At 37.2% G+C, this 21,938-nt stretch overlaps 1 protein-coding gene and 2 long non-coding RNA genes across 3 annotated transcripts in view; 1 reads left to right on the plus strand and 2 right to left on the minus strand.

The window, feature by feature from the left end:
- LOC127952388 (protein ELFN1-like) overlaps nucleotides 1–4,686 on the plus strand; it is a 95,858-nt gene extending 91,172 nt beyond the window's left edge. The window contains exon 3 of the mRNA XM_052550798.1: nucleotides 1,692–4,686. Coding sequence (XP_052406758.1) covers nucleotides 2,096–4,489 — 2,394 coding nt within the window. The 5' untranslated portion in view covers nucleotides 1,692–2,095 and the 3' untranslated portion in view covers nucleotides 4,490–4,686. The remainder of the gene's footprint in view (nucleotides 1–1,691) is intronic.
- Nucleotides 1–21,662, minus strand: part of LOC127952402 (uncharacterized) — a 32,257-nt gene extending 10,595 nt beyond the window's left edge. The window contains exon 1 of the long non-coding RNA XR_008152934.1: nucleotides 21,593–21,662. This is a non-coding gene — a long non-coding RNA (uncharacterized LOC127952402). The remainder of the gene's footprint in view (nucleotides 1–21,592) is intronic.
- On the minus strand, nucleotides 19,204–20,572 carry LOC127952405 (uncharacterized). The gene is made up of 3 exons (XR_008152936.1): nucleotides 20,457–20,572; nucleotides 20,231–20,315; nucleotides 19,204–19,717 (listed from the first exon to the last, which is right to left on the minus strand). It is a non-coding gene; the product is annotated as an uncharacterized LOC127952405 (long non-coding RNA).
- Nucleotides 21,663–21,938: the final 276 nt, after the last annotated feature.

Genomic DNA, 21,938 nt, shown 5'->3' on the forward strand with positions numbered 1-21,938 from the left:
TTTAATAAGATGTATACCGAGTTGTTTGTGGTTTAAACCATAGTGTGATCTTGCACATAGACGATCTAATGCATCACTTGTGAGAAACCCAGACAAATCTCAGTAAAATCCCATCTTTGATCCACTGCCTTCCATCGAGGGCTTTATGAACCGTGTCCATCTATACACTTGAGAAATGCTTCTTTCCTCTTCAGTGAAAGCCTCCTTGCATAATTTACTTGTGTAAAATCGGCATGCTCCCACTCTGCCAGTCACCTTGGCTTTCGCAGGGCAGGTAAGCAGCTGAAGTTACGGCTTACAGAGGGGCAATCAGACAGAGCAATTAGAATGAGTTTTTAGAGCAGTGAAAATCACTGTAAAGAATTCAATATTGTGCAAGTATTTACTCATAATTCCTCCATCTAGTGAAGCGACTTTTAGGAGCTTTCACCAGCTTCAAGGAGACACAGTGCAATAATGAATGACTTTCATTTTGTGCTGCCATTGTTGTGTTCTTTTGTAGTTTTATTCATATTGGTTGGATAATAATGTGCATTACTTGACATTGCGGTGATACCAATAGAGGACAAAGTGTTTTTTAGTTACTTGACAATATATTTTTCCTTTACTGTCATAGTAAAGTGAAATAAGGACAATTCATAGCACTCAGGTTATTGCAAAATACAAACTCGCACATACACATATACACACACAGCAATTGTCTTTATATTCACGGTTAGAAGAAGGAAAGAAAGAAAGTGGAAAGAAAGCCCTTTGCTTTCAAACCAGTTCCCATCCTCTCTTAACTCAGAAAATGATTTGTGATACAGCCAACATTGCTTAGAGCTGTCTCAATGTGGTTGCAAAGCCTGCCAGGGATGACTGTGAACTGAAGCTCCCTCTTGTTTCTACCACCCCAGGGAACATACCTTCTCTCTGTGAGTGCAGTGCCTTTCAAAGAAATACCATTCCCGTGTGATTTCCTCCTGCTTCATAGCTGAGTATTTAATTTAAAAATAAATAAGCATCAAGAAAAAGCTTGCTTAAAAAATCTGGAGGCAAAACTGCTTGTGTAGTATAGAATCACCCATAGTATTATTTATTTGATGAATTTGTTTTGTGTTTAGTAATTGATTAGGTGATTTTTTTTTTTTTTTTGGCCCAATGTATCTTTATATCCTTAAAGATAAGATGCAATTCTTCCAAACTATGCATTTTAATTAGCTAAACTGGTCTCAAGAGGTAATGCTTGTTTTGACATTTTAAAGGACAATGAGTAATTGATCTCTTTCATCCCTCGAGTATTGGTTCTGCTCATTTGGATGGTCTCAGAGTTAATTGAGGGAGAAAAGGGACACTTTTGTTTTCTTTTATCTGTCAGGTGGAAATTGGCCAATGGTTTCCGATAATAGCAATATGTCACAGGATCTTTAGGGAAGGAAAATTGTGTGCAAAATAAATTGATGGTCAGCTAACAAAGTTATTATTTTACCTTCCACATGTCCATATGAATAAGACATCACAGAAATAAATACAATTTTAACAATATTAATTATTCCTTTGAGCTTGCACACATACATTGCAGACCACATTGTATGGTATGAACCATGTAATCTCTTTTGCATGTTGAACTGTATTTAGAATATTGCTTTTCTAATTTAAAGAATTTGTGAGCGTCAGTCAATGCTTCCTTTTTTTCTTTTCTTATCCAGGTTGCACCTCTGGGCCTATAAATGAGACTAAAATGGTGGAATAGAAGAAAAGACAAGAGGATGAAAGCCATCAACAATGCTCTACCCTGGGGAAATAAATACAGGCCATTTTGAATTGGTGAAACATTAAGACCCAGCTCTAGCACTCCACTAGTGTGAAAACTTCTCTATTGGAGACTTAACCTGTAAATGCATAAGCTATGGACAGCAGGTTTAATAAGGGGCTGACATATCAGTGCAGAAATCCTCAACTCATGTGAAATAATTCTCTGGACCAGAGACTGGACATTTTGTCCCTTGGCTAAAGAGAAAGGGTTTATTACCCTACTTAAATACTGTGAGGCTCCATCCAGCCTAGTTTGAACTCAAGTGGTACCCCAAGCTGCTACCAACTGGCATTGCTCATGGCTTCCAGAAAGGCATCAGGAGCTAGTATTCGAGGCATGGTGAAGAGTGCCTTCTTCTGGTCTTTGGCCATAGTTTATCTGACTCACATAGGTGGAGTGATGGGGGATTGTTGGCTCATAGAGGGTGAAAAGGGCTTTGTATGGCTGGCCATTTGCAGCCAAAACCAGCCACCCTATGAGGCCATCCCTCAGCATATCAACAGCACCATAGTGGACCTTCGATTGAATGAGAACAAGATCAAAAGCATCCACTACTCTGCCCTTAGCCGCTTTACCAACCTCACATACCTGAATCTGACCAAGAATGAGATTAATTACATTGAGGACGGTGCTTTTTCAGCCCAGTTCAACTTGCAGGTTCTCCAGTTAGGTTTCAATAAGTTGCGTAACTTAACCGAAGGGATTCTCAGGGGTTTGGGGAAGCTGCAGTACCTCTACCTCCAGGCCAACCTGATTGAGACTGTGACACCCAATGCCTTCTGGGAGTGCCCAAACATAGAAAACATTGATCTTTCCATGAACCGCATCCAGGTGTTGGATGGGTCCACCTTCACCAGCCTGACTAAGCTGACCACCTGTGAACTCTACACCAACCCTTTCAACTGCTCCTGTGAGCTTTTGGGGTTCGTCAAGTGGCTGTCGGTCTTTCCTAACAGGACAAGTGAACGGATGGTGTGCGATTCTCCTGCAGGAGTCTCGGGCTACAGTCTCCTAAGCCAGAATCCAAACAATCCCACATACCGGAATGCTCTGCATATGCTGTCCACTGTGTGCACGGAGGACTATGTGTCTACTTACATCCCTGTGCCTACCGAGACCACCACTTACCCTCCAGACTCGACGCCGTGTGGGTTGGAAGACTGTCCTTCAGGGACTGAACCGGAGGGAATCAGCATCAGTCCCACATACATAGACTTAGATGTGAAACCAATCATGAAACTCAAGCAAGTGTCTCACACGAACGCAGTAATCACTGTTCAGATCCCTTACCCCTACAAGAAGATGTACATCCTTGTCCTGTACAACAACAGCTTCTTCACGGATATACAGAATCTAAAGCGGCAGAAGGAGGATATTGAACTGAAAAACCTGAAACCCCACACCGATTACACCTACTGTGTGGCTTCCATAAGAAACTCATTGCGTTTCAATCATACATGTCTGACACTATCCACTGGGCATAAGAATGGGAAAGAGCGAGACGTTAGTACGGCAACAGCCACTCACTACATAATGACTATCTTAGGATGTCTTTTCAGTATGGTAATTGTTTTAGGGATCGTGTATTACTGTCTGCGAAAAAAGAGACAACAAGATGAAAAGCACAAAAAGACAGGCAGCTTAAAAAAGAACATAATTGAGTTAAAATATGGCGGTGAGCTGGAGGGCGGGACAATATCCAGGATGACTCAAAAGCAAATGATGACTGGGGAGAGCATGACCCGCATGCCCTATCTACCTTCCGCCAGTGAAATCGAGCAATACAAACTGCAAGACATCAGCGACACTCCGAAAATAGCCAAAGGGAATTATATGGAAGTGAGAACAGGGGAGCACTCAGATCGAAGGGAATGTGAGATGTCCATGCCTGGCAACAGCCAAGGCACAGTTCCCGAGATCTCGACAATTGCGAAGGAGGTGGACAAGGTCAACCAGATTATTAACAATTGCATAGATGCTCTGAAATCAGAGTCCACCTCCTTCCAAGGGGTGAAATCTGGTGCCGTGTCAACAGCTGAACCTCAGTTGGTACTGATCTCAGAGCAGCCTCAGAGCAAGTCTAGCTTCCTGTCACCTGTCTACAAGGACAGCTACCACCACTCTTTACAAAGACATCATGCATCAGATGCCTCTCCAAAGCGTCCGAGTACAGCCACTGGTGGGCCAATGCGGAGTCCAAGGCCTTACCGTTCAGAGGTGTCCTACAAGTCAGAGTCGAAGTACATAGAGAAGACTTCACCCACAGGGGAGACTATTCTGACCATCACGCCCGCTGCTGCGATACTAAGGGCAGAGGCGGAGAAGATCCGACAGTATAGTGAACATCGGCACTCCTACCCCGACACCCACCAAATTGAAGAGTTGGAAGAACCGGATAGTCGGAAAGCCTCCATTTTGGAGCCCCTGACGCGGCCTCGTGCCAGAGACTTGGCTTACTCGCAACTCTCTCCCCAGTACCACAATCTCAGTTACTCCTCTAGTCCCGAGTACTACTGCAAACCATCGCACAGCATCTGGGAGCGCTTTAAACTCCATCGCAAGCGACACAAAAATGAGGAGTACATGGCAGCAGGCCATGCTCTGAGGAAAAAAGTGCAGTTTGCTAAGGATGAAGACCTTCATGACATTCTAGATTACTGGAAGGGAGTGTCAGCCCAACAAAAATCTTAATCTACTCAAGTTTTTGTCTGTGTCTTTTTCATTTTTTGATGGACCATAATGAACAGAACCAGAAGAAATCCTTAATCTAGTGAAATCACATTCTAATGGATAAATATTACACTACAGTGAATTTCAACTTAGGGAAAAAGGTTTGTGTATCAACATTAAAAGATGTTACTTAAAGCAACAAGAGGAGAATATATTGCAAATATAATGTGTATATATATATATATATATATATATATATATATATATATATATATATATATATATATATATATATATATATATATATATATATGTTGAAATGGATTTTTAGTAATTGATTACAGCATGGCCAAGTCCTGTGACTGGATTAGCTGTTGGGTACTGTGAGACTAAAACGAATCCAACAGTGAAAAGACAGCTTATGAAATCTTAGTATTTCTTCTGCAGGACTGTAATTTATGGACCATTTTTCTCCCAATATTTGAGTTTGTTCTAAATACAAATGAACTATGTACAGATACTGTTTCTATATTTGCAACGTTTGCTGTTAAAATATTGAGAAAATCAAATCTATAATGTGTATGATTCAGGTTTAGACCATGGATTTCGGAGTTAGCTCCTGTGATATTATCTGTCCTTAAATGAATGTTTACCGTCCTGATGGATAAACATTGCACTGGTCAATGAAATGATATATTTTCCTTTAGGCCACAGTTTACGCTACCCTGCTTTGCCAATTTTCTGTTTAATCCATGCCACTGATCAGACCGCACAAGATTACACAAAGGCTGATGTGATGTTACATTTGTGTATCATAACCACAAAGTGAATCAGTTTGGTTGGGATGGTGTAGATGAAACATTTGCATACATCATTTCAATGTCAAAGTGGAAGAAAATGATACATAAAGTAGAGTATTTTGATACACATTTATGTCTGATTTGTTTACTAGTAAAGCACTCCACAAAACACTTCTGCTTTGACCTTACGATGCCTAATAGTACTGAGGGGTTATCTGATCGTGAACCAAAGTGCTTGGGTGGCAGCTCATCACACATTTTTCTGCAGATGTTTCCACCAATCTCGAGCCAACAGCCCTATGGATGAATGTATTACATACATGAAGCAGCCTTTTCAGCTGCAGTTTCTTTGCTGTTTTTGTTGTTGTTGTTTTTTACAATCACATAATCCCCATTTTTCATGCTGTATGCTGAGTTTTGATATTCATACTTCTTTTCAGTTTCATGCATTTGGCATTTCTGTCAACAATATTTAATCAATCAGAAAAAAAAAAGTTTATAAACCTAAGGGTATTGTTTTAGGCTTTTGTACTGTTCGGCGGGTAAAAATGCTTTTGTAAATGTTGAATGCCACTGCACGGACCCTGCGATGATCACTGCTGATCTGAAAGGTGAGACATGAGTAAGAAAGACTAAATTACCCAGCTGAACTGTTGCCACTGGATTTGTACATCAGCTATTTAGAGAAATGCAGGAAGTAACTGGGTTGTCCGATTTCTTTCTTCTTCTTTTTTTTTTATTTAAACCGCCTTAATCTTCTGGAAATATCTGTATAAATGTATTTTTCTTTAAGTGTTGATGTTTTTGAAAAGTCTTCATCTGTTGTCATTTTTTTTAAAAGAATATACATTTCAGTAGATTTCAACAGCTGTCAGGTTTATAGGTAATCTAGCAAGTAACCTACATGTTTTTATATTGCATAGTGTAGCACTCCTGTATCTCATTCAACTTATAAATGTTGGGAAATCTGTGAACGGAGAGCAACAGATACAAACAAGAGCACAATGAGTGTTTTTTTGTATTTCTTAAAACTATGTTACCTGCTTTCAGACAAAGTACTGTGAAATAAAGGAAAGAGTGCACCCACATTGTCATGATCCTTATGATAACAGTTCTCTGGCAGCCTCTGCTTTACAAAATATTCACACAAAAAATGCATAAATTGTTACAAGGAGTGACACTTAATTTAAAATAATCGGGTAAACAATTATGTGCTATAATGACCATATTTCAATATTTACTGAGAAATTCCTTAAAAGGAAGATTATTCAAAAACATTTTGTTATAGGATGACCATACATGTCCTAGCTGGGATTTCTAATTTGCCTAAAATGTCTGGTTTTGGCTTTGTTTTCCCACATGCTGGAGGCAATGACTGAAACACAATTAGTATAGTTAATAAAATTGTAGCATGTCTACAGAGGACGCTCAAAATAGTGCAAATACGTTCACAGGTCTGGGAGAATGAAGATGTATGGGCATATAATTGTGTCAAATGAAAACATTGAAAATTACAAACCTAAAGTACAGAGCACAGTGAAACACAGTTTATCATGCCAGAGCCTTCATACAGAATAATAGGTGGCAAATATTATCACCCTATGTCACGAATGATTAATTTATCTGCTGACTAGGGGAAATGATAATTCATAACGAACTTCAAAGATCTTTGTGATTGGTAAAATAAATATTCAGTGTGTTGCCTGACATTTGGTGAGGCAAGAATTTGCATACAATTCAGAGACACGATTAATTGCATTTATTTATTTATTTTTACTTAATCACGCTAAATTATCATGTTTAACAGCCCTAATTCTGACTTTTAAAGACTCTGAAATTTGCTAGTTTTCACTATTTGTAGTAGTACACAGTAGGGCTGTCAAAATGGCTGAAAAAGTAAATTCTTATTTGCAATTAAATATGATCAAAATTCGAATTATATTCCAATTTAAATGCATAATATTAGTTAGGGTGAAGAAAAGCTTTTGGCTTCTCTTCTGAGGCCACAAGAGGGCAAATTGGACAAAATATTACTAAAGCACGTATATTCAAAGCATAAAAAAATATGACTGTGAAAAAAAGTGCATAATATTTAAAATAATGTTTTGTAAACCAATTACAATTAAGTAGCTTAAAGAACTATAAAAACCCAACATAAAGTTTTGACCCACCTTTAATTTTACTTACATTTCTAAACATGGGGTTCTGTTGTGCAAGACACGAATGCAACGGTGATAGAAGATATGCCTCTCGTGAAATACGCGTTCTGTGGGAATTAGTGATGCGCGGGTCCGCTTTTCTGAAATTATCTGACCCACCCCGCAATTAAAATAAAAATTTCTTGCCTCGCCCCACGCATCGGGGACATCACATAAGTTAGTTGTTTTTAGACCATTCCTATTGTGACCTTATCAAAGAACCTAATAAAATATGAAAATATATATTCCAAATATTTAAAATATGCTATAGGGAATTACACTAGTGATGGTTTGAATTGTTTTCGTTCATCGAATCCATTGACTCATATTTCTCATTCACTGAAGTTCCTCCCTCCACAGCAGCGTGCGAGCTCCCCGCTATTAGCAGCGCATGCGCGTGAACAGCTCTGTGAACTGTTTCATCCTGTCAGAGTTACTCAGTGTTGCCAGACGTACAATAATTATTGTATTTGTACAATACTTTTTACCTCTGTACGATGTACGATCAATAATGAAATAAATCCCATAATGTACGTTAATTTCAAAATTTTATGAAAATTTGCAGTCATAGGGCTTCTTTACTCATACACGAATCCGGCTCATTACAGACACTCTAAATACGTTAATGTGCACCTGAGGGTGTGTTAAGAATGCAGGAAAAGCCAATGAACACTAGTTGCAGTCCATGATAGCAATAACCCCTTCAACATCTGACAAATTGCAGGATTCCAATGACAGCGGCTCAGATGTGGAGTTAACTGCACCAAGCAGCAACAGCTAAATTCCTTCTTCACTGGACGCCACAAAGCAAGTGTTAAAAATCATTTTAATATGCTTTAATATGCACCGCGACGCAGACAGTCACTGAAAATAATGGGATAGTATTTTGTCTCACTGCTTCCGTCCAACAATACGCCTTGTTACCTATTGTGGTAATTTGCAGGTCGTGTCAAAATGTTGTTGGTTTAGAATAGATAAATAACTATTTTGACTCGTGTATGATAATTTTCTTCCAAATATGATAATTTTGAACTTCTGGTACTATACTTGGAAATGTCGAATCTGGCAACACTGGAGTTACTCAAGATGTGACAGAGCATTTGATTTGTTGAATGTAGTGAACTAATATGATCTTCTCATAGGTGAGTTGAATTAAATGATACATATCGTTCGAGAATGAAATGAATGAGAGTATACAGCAGGGTAAGTCGGCAAAGCATGTAAATCTCGATCAGCAATAAGCAGATACAAAACGTAGTTAGGTGCTTATCGGAAGAACTTATTTAGATTATTTATTTAATAGTCATACACACACTTTAATAAAGCCAAATCAGTTTTTGTCACAAGTAAATACGTTCATTGACTTAAAACATAACACAAGACATTCTTTTCGCCACCTGCGTATTTGTGTAATATGAAGAAATGGTCACTGAACAAATCAGTGAAAGAATCTTAATGAATCATTTTGGTGAACGAATTGAAAATTAACAAATCTCTTGAAAGAATCTAAATTTCCGCCATTAAATTCCACGCAACATAAATTGATTTTTGTTTTTTAATTGTTTTTAGTGACCCGCCCCGCGGGTTATGAGAGGACCCACGCATCACTAGTGTGAAAGGTCAAAACTGAAACCATGCCAAAACAAGATCTTCTCCACATTGATGTTCTCTTTTTCCCCAATATTTTGATTGAACATCGCAGCAGCGCTGAATCTAGTTGCTTCAACTGTAAAAGTTCACAAAAACATAATAATGCAATGACACTTATTCATTGCATCTCTTGCACCACTGATCAAGGCCAAAGTATTCGACCATCCGCATCCACGTGCCGTCGGCGTTGTGTAATTTTGGTCATCAAGAGGGCTCCCGGACAGCCGGGCATCCGTCCTCGCAGTCGCAGGTCTCAAAAAGTGCCTTCAAGTGGATGGGGTGCGCGGCTGACAACAGCACATGCACGAGGTGAATGAATACAAAAGTGGTACTGCTTGTCGTGCTCGTCTTCCTTTTGAAAGGGGGGGGTGAAATGCTATTTCATGCATACTGAGTTTTTTACACTGTTAAAGAGTTGGATTCCCATGCTAAACATGGACAAAGTTTCAAAAATTAAGTTGTACGTTTGAAGGAGTATTTCTGTTCCAAAAATACTCCTTCCGGTTTGTCACAAGTTTCGGAAAGTTTTTTTCGAGTATGGCTCTGTGTGACGTTAAATGGAGCGGAATTTCCTTATATGGGTCCTAAGGGCACTTCTCCCGGAAGAGCGCGCGCTCCCGTATAGCAGAGCACTGAGAGCAGAGGCATTCAGTGATCAGAGCGAGAGCGTCGCGAAATGTCACAAAAGGAGTGTATTTTTGGTTGCCAGGGCAAGACAACCCTGCACAGATTACCAAAAAAAAAAACAGCATTAAGGGACCAGTTGGATGGAGTTTATTTTTACAGAGCATCAACGGAGTTGTGCAAGTGTTTGTTCCCTGCATTTCGAAGATGCTTGTTTTACAAACAAGGCCCAGTTTGACGACGGATTTGCGTATCGTTTATTTCTTAAGGATGATGCAATCCCAACGAAAAAGGGTCACGATCGTGTGTTGGAACCGCAGGTGGTGAGTAAAACTGCTTCAAATATCTCTGCCTTCTTGTTAGTGCGTCCGCCTCCCATCGGAGACCCCGGTTCGAGCCCCGCTCGGAGCGAGTTGTTGCTGCTGCTGCTCTCGTTCAGTTTCAGCCTCTGGATCTGATTCTGGATCATAAATATACGCTGAATCTGACTGTTAGCCATGGTTTGTTTTGGTTGTTTTTTTCCTCACGGTGTCACAGCTTCCACATGCTCTCAACGCAAAAGCCTACTGGCGCTCGTGATTCTTTAGCTCCGCCCACACGTCACGCCTCCAGTCAGTCGTGTTTTCCCGGGAAAAATCGGTACAGACTATCTTTCTCTTATGAATATAATAAAACTAAAGACTTTTTGGAGTTATGAAGGATGCAGTACTACTCTATAGGTACTCAAGATTAACAGGATATTGAGTGAAAACGAGCATTTCACCCCCCCTTTTTGAAAGCTGTGTGGATGAAGCTGTGTGGAAGACGGAACGCTATATATATAGTATAAAGTAGCTGTTAGATTTGTAACTGGGTTAGTAAGTTGTCAAAGTCAGTGCTTTACAATGTAAACAGTATAAAATATATTCAGTAAGCAAGCAGACTAAAATATCGATCAGAATCACAAACAACAATCCGGAGGTATTTTCAAGACTCTTAGATCAGAACTGATCAGGTATACGGAGTTACTTCTCCAGCATCTTGCACCAATCACTGTAAAACCCAGGAAGGATGTGCATCTCTTCTCATTTCCCTCTTGCAACATGGTCAAGTCAAGCATAGTTTATTTATATAGTGCTTTTAATAATACAGATCAAAGCAAAGCAACTTTACAGTATTAAATAGGAAAATAGTGTGTCAGTCAATAATGCAGAAGGACATTAGTAAACTCAGTTTTTAGTCAGTTTAAAAGGCAGTTTATCATTGAATTCAGTGATATCATCCTTCAGCTCGTGTCAGTTTAAATAGTATCTGTGGAATCGTTTGCAATCATGTCAATGATATAGCTGTAAAGTGACCACAACGAAGCAAGCCAGAGGCGACAAGGAACCAAAACTCCATCTGTGACAAAATGGAGAAAAAACAAGGTCTTTACAGGGGATCCACCATCTGGTCTGGATATGTACTGGATCCGGGTGACTGCAGTGACCTCAGAATAAAAAAGAAACAGATTAATATAATTGAAGATGTTAATATCTATACGATGTTTGATAGGGAGCCAGTGCAGTGTTTACAGAACTGGGCTAATCCAGTCATACTTCCTGATTCTAGGAAGAACTCTAGCTGCTGCATTTTATTATTCATAAGAAAATGATGACATTAATACCTAAATTGCTTTATTAACAGTAGACATGCATGCACAGCCATATTAATGATTATTCCCATTGCATCTTGTCATCATGTACAGAGCAGTGGTTACATTTTCATGCATAATTTGCACACCTGGTAAGCAGTTGTTGTAAACCTCATCGCAGTGTCTGCAGGGTGTACATTTTGAAGAATTCCTGGCACGGCTTAGACTTGTTCTCCATTTTGTTCCACCTGTATATTGAGATGAGGAGCATGAAAACAGCATTATTACAAAGATAAACATTCAGACATGGCAACTGAGAAATGTAATGTTATGGCACCTTTTTAAACCTCTAATCAAATATGTAAAAGAAAACTCTCCGTCAAGCCAGCTGGATTGTGCCCGCTTTCGAAATGAGTCTGTATACAGTACAACAGACTTCTGAATTTGGAACAAACCAAAGACAGACTTAATAACGTAGCATCACCCTCCTCCAGGATCACGTAAAGAAGAATTTCCAACAGGACAGCATCTGGCAACTATTGGGTATTAAAAAAATAAAATAAAAAAAATAAATAAATGCATGTTTACAAAAGCTACTTCAATGTTCTAAATTTAACTACAGCCTAATCCTGGTTTAATCCAAGCCCTGTCTGTGAAAGTAGACCTACAGTAAAAGTTATAAGGAATTATGAACCGGTCCATTATATTTTGTATAGATAATAAAAAATAAAAAATAATAAAAAATTGTTTTGCATTCACATGCTTACAACTTCAACTGGTACACAGAACAGTTCTGCGCATACTGCACATGCATAGTATTAGAGAAAACACACCTCAATAGTGCAAAAAAAAAAAAGGATTCTTCTTTTAAGAACTCTTAAGTTAATGTATTTCACACAATCTCCTGAAAGACTAAACATGCAAAAATATATGGTTAGTGTTGCACATTTATCTTCTATCATTCCAGTCAAACAACATTCTTTTATATTATTCAATAGACTGTTAACACGCTAACAAACGTTAATATTTAATGGTATGTCAAACGTAATTATTTGAAGTTAATGGTAGGCCCCTAACAAGGTACACAAACAACGTTGCTACCACTAATTAGATTTCATTGAACAATTAAACCAAAGTAGGCAAAGTTACACTGTCGTTCACCAAGATAACTATTAAAATCAAACTTACTACGCAAAAAAACATTAATTACTCCGATGACCAATTTCTGAACTTACCGTTTGATCAATCGCAACCATTACTTCTTCTTCTTCTTCTTTCAATTTTTTTGGCGGTTGGCAACTAACTTTAATAGTGCATTACCGCCACCTGCTGGACTGGGGTGTGGTACTGGATCGCAACCATTACTGAAGCGTTTGGGTGCAGTTATATCTGATTGGTTGCGCTCACGTTGGTCGATACTGATTGGCTCCCACCGAATGGCAGGTCCCACCTACCATCCGGCTGCCAGTTACTGCCTTCCGGCTGTCAATGGCAGCCACTTCCTGCTGCCAGCTGCCAATTTTTTATCTGAACCCCTGCTGTTTTTATTTTAAATTCGATGAATATTCGAAATTCATTTTTTTTTTTATTGATTTATTTATTTTTGACAGCCCAAGTACACTGCAGCATTTCTGCACTTGATTAACTCGTTTAAGGGCTCCTGACAACATAACAAACTAAAAAAAAAAAAAAAACTTTGTTGTTATGTTAATTAATGTAAATTAGCTGTTAAAACAGTAATGAGGATTCGATAACTATATATTGTACATGAAGTTTCACAGTTCCAAGCTAAGAAACTGATTAGTAACTGATTTGCCTATGATCAATCCAAAGAGCCACTTACTCCTTGGCCTTGTATTGTGATATGATATATGGTATTAGTGAAATATCTAAATTCTTTAGTATTATGAATGACTGCTGACTGACTGAAGAAGGGTGCATTTAACATTTCTTACCTTCTTTCTCAATAACTCCATGCATTTTAATCTCAAGGTCAGAGGTTTCTTCCATAAATGCTCATACTTTTTCTAATAAACCATATTTCTTTTTGACAGATAGATCCTGGCATCTGCAAATGGATAGCAAGCAACGAAAATTACATCAAGATTTGAGTTCTTTTGCATTCATCAAAATGAATCGCTGAACAGCAATATCAAATATATTTCAGAAAAGAAATTATGCTTTGCCCAGTTGAAGCAGGTTAACAGTTGTGGGGTTAGAAGATGCCTTGTCAAACCAAAGACCCTGCAGATTTCATGTTTTCATCAGGCCAAAATAATGTGCAGCCTGTCAATCACATCAGGCATTGATTGCAGAGACATAAATAAATCATTTTTAAAAAAACTAATTAGTGTTCCTGTAGCTCAATTGGTAGAGCATTGCGCTATCAAGGTCGGGGGTTCGATTCCCCGGGAACACATGATAGGTAAGAATGTACAGCCTGAATGCACTGTAAGTCGCTTGCCTCTGCTTAATGCATAAATTTAAGCTTATATTGTAATGGTGATTATAACAGAATAATGAGAAGTTAATTTCATTTTCATATGTAGGTACAGTATAAGTAAATATCATATTTCATGATATCCAAACATCGAAGAAACAGATTTTTTACATTGTAGTCTCTGACTTAAACCTGGGTCTAACTGAAGAAAAAATAAACAAAGGATACAGAGTGAATACACTGGGATGTATAGCCAATAAATTAATAAATTAACTTTAAAATTGATTTTACTACTTAAAAAATCTGGTTCTAATTCAAAAACAAAACCAATGACATTTTAGAAGAAAATGCATTCACTCTTTGTATACCTGTGTACGTTATATATACAAAAGTAATACATAAATCAACCCTTTCCATCTCTAACATTTTTTAAAGCAACTACATTCCTCAAAAATCAATGATTTCACTGTTCACACTAGAAGGATGTTATATCTTTTCTTCCCCAGATGTCATCCTAGTTGACACATATGTAATGCAATACAAAAAAAAAAAAAAAAAAAAAAACTCACCTAGCTGTCATAACTGTATAATTCAACAGAGCTTCTCCACACTGGAGGGTTTTGTTATTGCAGCTGGTCTCTGTGGAATTCTGAACCCAGATTTAATTTCGTTGACCAAAGGCTAAAGGCTGTGAGACGTATTTAATCTCAACCCATTCTCACTCCAAAGGCGTCAAAAACCGAAGCATGGTCAAGCGCCCCTAGCGTCACTTTTATGACGCCAAATGTGCCTCTCGGCGTCGAATATCGAAGCACTACGACCTTCATTGCTTTCAGTGGGAAACTTTTGGCGTCAGAATTCGACACGAAGACATGAGATGTTTATCGCTATGAAATCACGTTCAAGAAGTCTCATTCAGCACACATCGCGCGATACTTGCTATCAGTTCCACAGTTTGGGTGAGTAGTCCTCGATACGCTCTTTTAATGCCTTTTATAAAATGTATTCTGTCTTCTTTATTAATCAGATTAGCGCCATATGTTTAATCGCTGTATTATATCGGTCATCCGCGGCTGTCTTTGAGTTTCATTGCGTTTAAATAAATGAACACAGCTGCTAATTAGTGTGATTAAACTCTGTCTGTCACGTGACGTGCCATAGACCTTCGATCCGTTTTATATTATTATTAATTTCAGGATCAATGATGTAAGTTGTATTTGTAGTAAAATCATGGTAATCACGACACTTACAATAGTAATAAATGAAATGTGAAGTTAAAACACAGTAAACGGGACATTAGTAACTGTAACTGTAGTTTTACTATGGTATATTAATAATCAATACAACAATACAATAATCACCAAACCAGCTATGTTTGTATTACTGTAATGTTAGTGTTTTTATGTGCTTTTATATGACAGATATCACAGTAATCATATGTTCTGTACCATGCTTTTAATACCTTTTAATGTAAATCCAAAAAAAAAAAAATTTAAAAATAAATAAATAATTAAAAAATATATTTTTTCATCTTGCAGTTCATTCATATCAGTTTATATCTAAATATTATGCTCACAGATCATTATTAACATTCTGTATATAATTCAATTTTATTTTCTCTCCCCTTTTTTATTATTTTTATTTTTAGCTGAGAAGACGTAAAGGAAGCAGTCATCCCAGTGGTGTTTCTGGAGAGCTATTCCTTCAGAAATGGAGAAGACAGAAAGCTGTGGAGGCAGACATTTGCAGCAGTAAGTCTGTGATAGTTTGTCCCTTTTGTCAAACATTCCTGCTTTTATAATTTGTACCGCATTTGTTGTTTCTTAAACTGTTGCACTGTCCAAATACCCACACTTCCCATCTTTGCACTTGACCACTTGATTACTTATTTGTCGTCTTTCCTGTATTTGGCCTAGTGTTCAAGTGAGCATGATGACCACAAGTGTGTGTCGAACTTTTCATCACCTGATGACTGTGTTTCCCAATCCTGATCCTGGAGAACCCCAGCACTGCACGGTTTTGGCGTCTCTCTTATCTAACAAACACACTTTTGAGGTCTTGGAGACTTCACTGATGAGCTGATGAGTTGAATCAGGTGTGTTTGATCAGGGAGACATCTCAAATGTGCAGTGTTGGGCTTCTCCAGGACCAGGATTGGGAGCCACTGCCTTATGGGACACTTTAGTGTGTGTTAAGGACGCTGTGCTTTGGCATTATTAAGACCGGGGACAGTCTCGTTCACACACTGTCACATAAACACACTCTCAAGTGGCCAAGACTGCAAGTGTGGGTATCTGGACAGGGTCAAAGTCTTAAAAATGATCCCTAAACACAGTCACACATCACAGTCTTAATAATCCAGTTTAACACTTGTATGATATTGTACAAGCCCCAGGACGGTCTCATCTGACACTATCAAAAGAATTCATATGACTATAGCTTGCTATTAATGACTTGCTTTCAATAATGGATGCATTTAACATTTAATTATACTGCATCTTTACAGAGGCTGCTTTTATGGTCCAAACAAAACACAGTGTAATGTATAAGTTGAATGTAATGTAATATTTCCTTCCTTTCTGTCTTACAGGATTGTTTGCTGGTAACGCTGTAGTCCTCCATCATGCACAAGGACTCACCTTGTTAACTCTTAATCCACTGCACACACAGAAATGGTCCCTGGATCAGTGATTAGACTTTGCAGTGGTTTGATTTTTGCAGAAGATGTAACTTTGTTTTAATTATAAGCTCATAATGAATACATTACAGAACCAGTGATGAAAACAATAGTTAAAAATAGTATTTTTTTGTATTGATAAAGCACTGTGTTCTCTTTTTCAAGCTTCATACAGTAAACTTTACTTGGTGTCTTCCTAATGCTTGTATCATTAAAAAAAGCATCAGTTCTCATCAGGAGTTTTAGTAAAGGAGATATTCATACACAGTCATCCCCTAGTTCCAGTCATGAAGTGAATTCATGATGTTATTGTCAAAGCTAGCTGGTGTTTGTTTTCTTTCTCTGTCTTTCATTGTTCAGACAATCAGTGTTCATTTGATGCTGTGCTGATAGAGTTTTAAAGATGATATTGCACACTTGACATGCATGTCTTCATGGTGTTTTTTTTGTGAGTTTGAAACATTTACATTGTGTTGTATAACATTTTGGTCAATTTAATTTTTAAGAAAATTTATCTTTTTCCAGTGTTCACTGAAAGACCTGTATTTACTGTTTTGTTTTTTAATAAAAGCATTTTCATTTGCATACTGAAAATAGTTAATGTTTACAACATTACTGCCTTTTTATTCTTTATGGTGGCAAAAACGAGCTTGGTGACAAAGGATGCAGTGTAGTAATCTGGGCATGTTGTCTTTAAATAAGTTTGACATATCAATAAATAATGGAAGATCCTTACAAAAATATGCATGTTTATTATGCTTTATGTATTTATTTGCTCATTCATTCATTCATTTATAATTTCTGTTTTTATTCCTAGAGTTCAAATGGTAGATAATGGTAAATCACAGAAACACAAATGTGAACAATTTTAACCTTAAAACACAATGTAATATACAATGTAAATTTTAGAAGCACATCATTTGATTAGTAAATATATTTGTCTTTGGTCAAAAAAAAAAAAAAAAATCTTAAAAATGTTTCTTATATATTTAATTAGATGAATCTGTTGGATACAACTGCGACTGCTGGGCATGTGCACATCAATATTGCCCAATTTTTGTCAAGCTGAACAACGGAGGAAGGTGAAGACGTTAATAAAACACAATCTAATAAGAAGCAAGCTTAATCTATTGTTAACCGAATCTATCCTTTCAGCCGAAAAACGAAAGACATCTGTCATAAATGGATAAGGAAGTGTGACGCTGCTGTTCAGCTTTGATGTCATTGGCTGTGAATTTTCAGGACAGTATGTGGTTGGACTGTCTTTTAACCCATATTAAACAGCGCATAATGTTAAAAAGTATGTTTTGCTGCTATCATCACATTAGTAATATATTAAGTCAACAATGAAATGTTGCTATCTTGAGAAAAATGACATCTTTAGCGAGATCCTAATCCTAACCCTAAGCATAACTTCAATGAACTACAAAAAACAGCCCCCTAGTGTTGCCTTTCCATAGATAGAACGACGGAGGCTTGTGGGTAATGTAGTTTAAAACTTTTTATTAACGAAACGAAATAAATTATTTATTTTAAGGAAAACTGGATATCTAAATATTTTCATTGTGCAATCCTCTATGATATATTTGAGAGGCAGACTGAAATGTGGTATTTTACAGTGAGCAATAATTAAAAAGCCTTTATGCCAGCTTTCCATTTATTTCTGAAAACTGAGCTCAACATTATTTTATCAGCATAGCATAAGTAGTAATCCTGCCCATTTTCTCTTTGATATGTTAATTGGACTCTGATTTACAGCCATTTGAAATGTACAGTTTTGGGCTCTTCCAGGGGGTGCTACTGGGCCCCTGGGGGTAGAAGGGCAATAAAACCTACATATATGTATTCTCCTCATCATGGACAACAAACTGAGCTGAGTCACATTTATATCTGACAGTTTTCACAGTCCTCTGTTTTCTATTCTATTCATCATGGTTATTATACCTTTAGACAGGACATTGTGAAGCCATCTGATGAAACATGGAAAAATTAGAAAGAAAGGATTTAATAATGAAAATAATAGATTATTTCTTTGATTTTTGAAGTAAATGGCAAGAAATATAATGGATGAACCTGCAACAACTTGCCTTTATCTATTCCCCACTGTAAAGCAGTAATCAAGGACAATGTATACACATTGTGATACTTCACTATTACACAAGGACAAATTCATGCAGTGCTAAGAATATTAATTTATATATATATATATATATATATATATATATATATATATATATATATATATATATATATATATATATATAACTAATTAGCAAAAATCAGTGTAAAAATGTCCTCCTCACCCCGTATCTTGCTCCTCAGGTACTGGACATCAGTAATGTGTGTGCTCTTGGTTTGAATACAGTACAAGATCCATGTTGATCATTCCTGTTACATTCTCAGTTATCCCTCAAGTGTTTTTAACAATAAAGCCCATGGCACCATCTTGTAATGCAGAATAATTAATCTCGTAACTCCCTTTATTTCACAAAAAAATTGCATATTTGCTACTAAAATATAAAAAATTACTTTCTGTTGTATTGATGTCCCAGATGTTATTAATCCGATCAAAAATGTTTATGTCTTAAATAAAAAAAAATCCCAATAATATGTAGTTTTTCCAAGTCTAAAATAAACACATATGAGCCTACCTAGTAAAATGATGTATTTACCAAGAATCTTCAGAACACAATATTCACCATTTTCATTTTATTGAAGCATAGACTACAAAGTTGATAAAGTAGCATCAAGACAAATAAGATTCAATGAAAATAATTATCATCAAAAATACATTAACCTCATACAGATCATGTGATACATATAAGACATGTGATACTGTTCCAGAAAATAATGATTCCCATCATCACATCTAAACTGGTTTCATCTCCCCATCATGATCTTCTTCTGTCGTGTCTGGAAACAGTTTGTGGTTGATATCCAGCACTGATGTGGTGTAGCTTGTTCTCAGCCAGAGGATCTCTCAGTCCTAAGATCCCAGACCTGGTCAAAGTGAAACAAACAATCCAGATGAAGTTGTTTAATGGACAGAGAGCTCAGCTTATGTTCTGTGTGATTTTAGCAGGGTGAGTAACTATGACCCTTGTAGTACTGTACACTTACCATTCTTCAAGCTGTTTTAAGACCTTCAGAGAAGGTTTATCTCTGAAGACAATTTACCACATCCTCTTCTTTCACTCCTTTCAAGAGCATCACTTGGTCAAAACCCCTCATTTGGCTGATGAGATCATCTGTACAAATCACAATACTGCAATAAAAATGTCATTCTGCAAGAATTAAGAAAAAGTTACAGAGGCAAAGGTCTTGCTCATGAGACTGCATTAGCATGTGTAGTTCTCAGAGACTCTAGAATTCATCTATTGTTGCAGTAAATGTGTTTTCTTCCTCTAGAATCTTTCTCCAAAGTTCCTGACTTCTCTCACAAATGTGTTTTAGTCTGTGCAGTGTAAGGCCTGGCTTCAAACCAATCAACTATCAATTCACAATTTATAACATAACATTTACAAAACAATGAAATAATGTCAATTGGTGTTTATATCAGCTAAACCAATTTCATGATACTTGTCTACTTTTAAAACAGGTGGTGTGTTTTTAAAAACATAATATTAAAAATGTCCAGTCACACTTTGCTAACATGCTGTAATTGTAATAGTATAAAAAGAAATCAAGGCTGGCATGACCAGTTCTGTGAGAGATCATCATAAAATGTTGTATAACACAGCATTGCTTGAACATACACATACCAGAGGACTTCTGTTTGTTTGAGCACAAGATGGCCATCTTCATTTCTCATCCTGAGCAAATCATTTCCTTGGTCTTCCTTCTCTTCTGTGAAATAAGATAATCATTACTTACTCTGTGAGCAATTAATATTGCTCATTAAACATAATTAAGTTAATTTAAAATAAGATTCAGACCAGAGCATTTGATGAGTAAATGTTTATTAAAAAATATTCTAAACAAATGTACCTGGGAAGAGCTGATCATGGCAAGATTCGCTGAGACTCAGAAATAGCTCTTTTAGTTTTTAGGAAGGTTTGTGAGGGTTGGCTCTTAAAATAGCGGTTGAGCTCGATATTTTAGACCTGAAAAAGAACAACATTATCTGCAAACAATCCTGTAAGACAGAAGGAAGGAAATATTATTAATTACGTGCAACTTGTACATTACACCTCTGTAAAGATGCAGTATAATTAAATGTTAAATGCATCCATTATTGAAAGCAAGTCATTAATAGCAAGCTATAGTCATATGAATTCTTTTGATAGTGTCAGATGAGACCGTCCTGGGGCTTGTACAATATCATACAAGTGTTAAACTGGATTATTAAGACTGTGATGTGCGACCGTGTTTAGGGATCATTTTTAAGACTTTGACCCTGTCCAGATACCCACACTTGCAGTCTTGGCCACTTGAGAGTGTGTGTATGTGACAGTGTGTGAACGAGACTGTCCCCGGTCTTAATAATGCCAAAGCACAGCGTCCTTAACACACACTAAACCTCTCCAATACTGCTCCGGAGCGCTATACAAAGCTTAGTGTATCCCATCATACATGTTTTGGAATAAATCATCAGACTTTTTACCGAGATCTCACAAGAGGTCACGGAAAGCTGTCCAATGTACAGTATGTGAAATATTGATAATTGGATATTAAAAATCTCTGTAAACACATAAGTGTCCCATAAGGCAGTGGCTCCCAATCCTGGTCCTGGAGAAGCCCAACACTGCACATTTGAGATGTCTCCCTGATCAAACACACCTGATTCAACTCATCAGCTCATCAGTGAAGTCTCCAAGACCTCAAAAGTGTGTTTGTTAGATAAGAGAGACGCCAAAACCGTGCAGTGCTGGGGTTCTCCAGGATCAGGATTGGGAAACACAGTCATCAGGTGATGAAAAGTTCGACACACACTTGTGGTCATCATGCTCACTTGAACACTAGGCCAAATACAGGAAAGACGACAAATAAGTAATCAAGTGGTCAAGTGCAAAGATGGGAAGTGTGGGTATTTGGACAGTGCAACAGTTTAAGAAACAACAAATGCTGTACAAATTATAAAAGCAGGAATGTTTGACAAAAGGGACAAACTATCACAGACTTACTGCTGCAAATGTCTGCCTCCACAGCTTTCTGTCTTCTCCATTTCTGAAGGAATAGCTCTCCAGAAACACCACTGGGATGACTGCTTCCTTTACGTCTTCTCAGCTAAAAATAAAAATAATAAAAAAGGGGAGAGAAAATAAAATTGAATTATATACAGAATGTTAATAATGATCTGTGGCATTATATTTAGATATAAACTGATATGAATGAACTGCAAGATGAAAAAATATATTTTTTAATTATTTATTTATTTTTAAAATTTTTTTTTTGGATTTACATTAAAAGGTATTAAAAGCATGGTACAGAACATATGATTACTGTGATATCTGTCATATAAAAGCACAT

This window comes from Carassius gibelio, chromosome B3 (genome assembly GCF_023724105.1).
Source record: "Carassius gibelio isolate Cgi1373 ecotype wild population from Czech Republic chromosome B3, carGib1.2-hapl.c, whole genome shotgun sequence".
In the NCBI taxonomy this organism is placed as follows: domain Eukaryota; kingdom Metazoa; phylum Chordata; class Actinopteri; order Cypriniformes; family Cyprinidae; genus Carassius; species Carassius gibelio.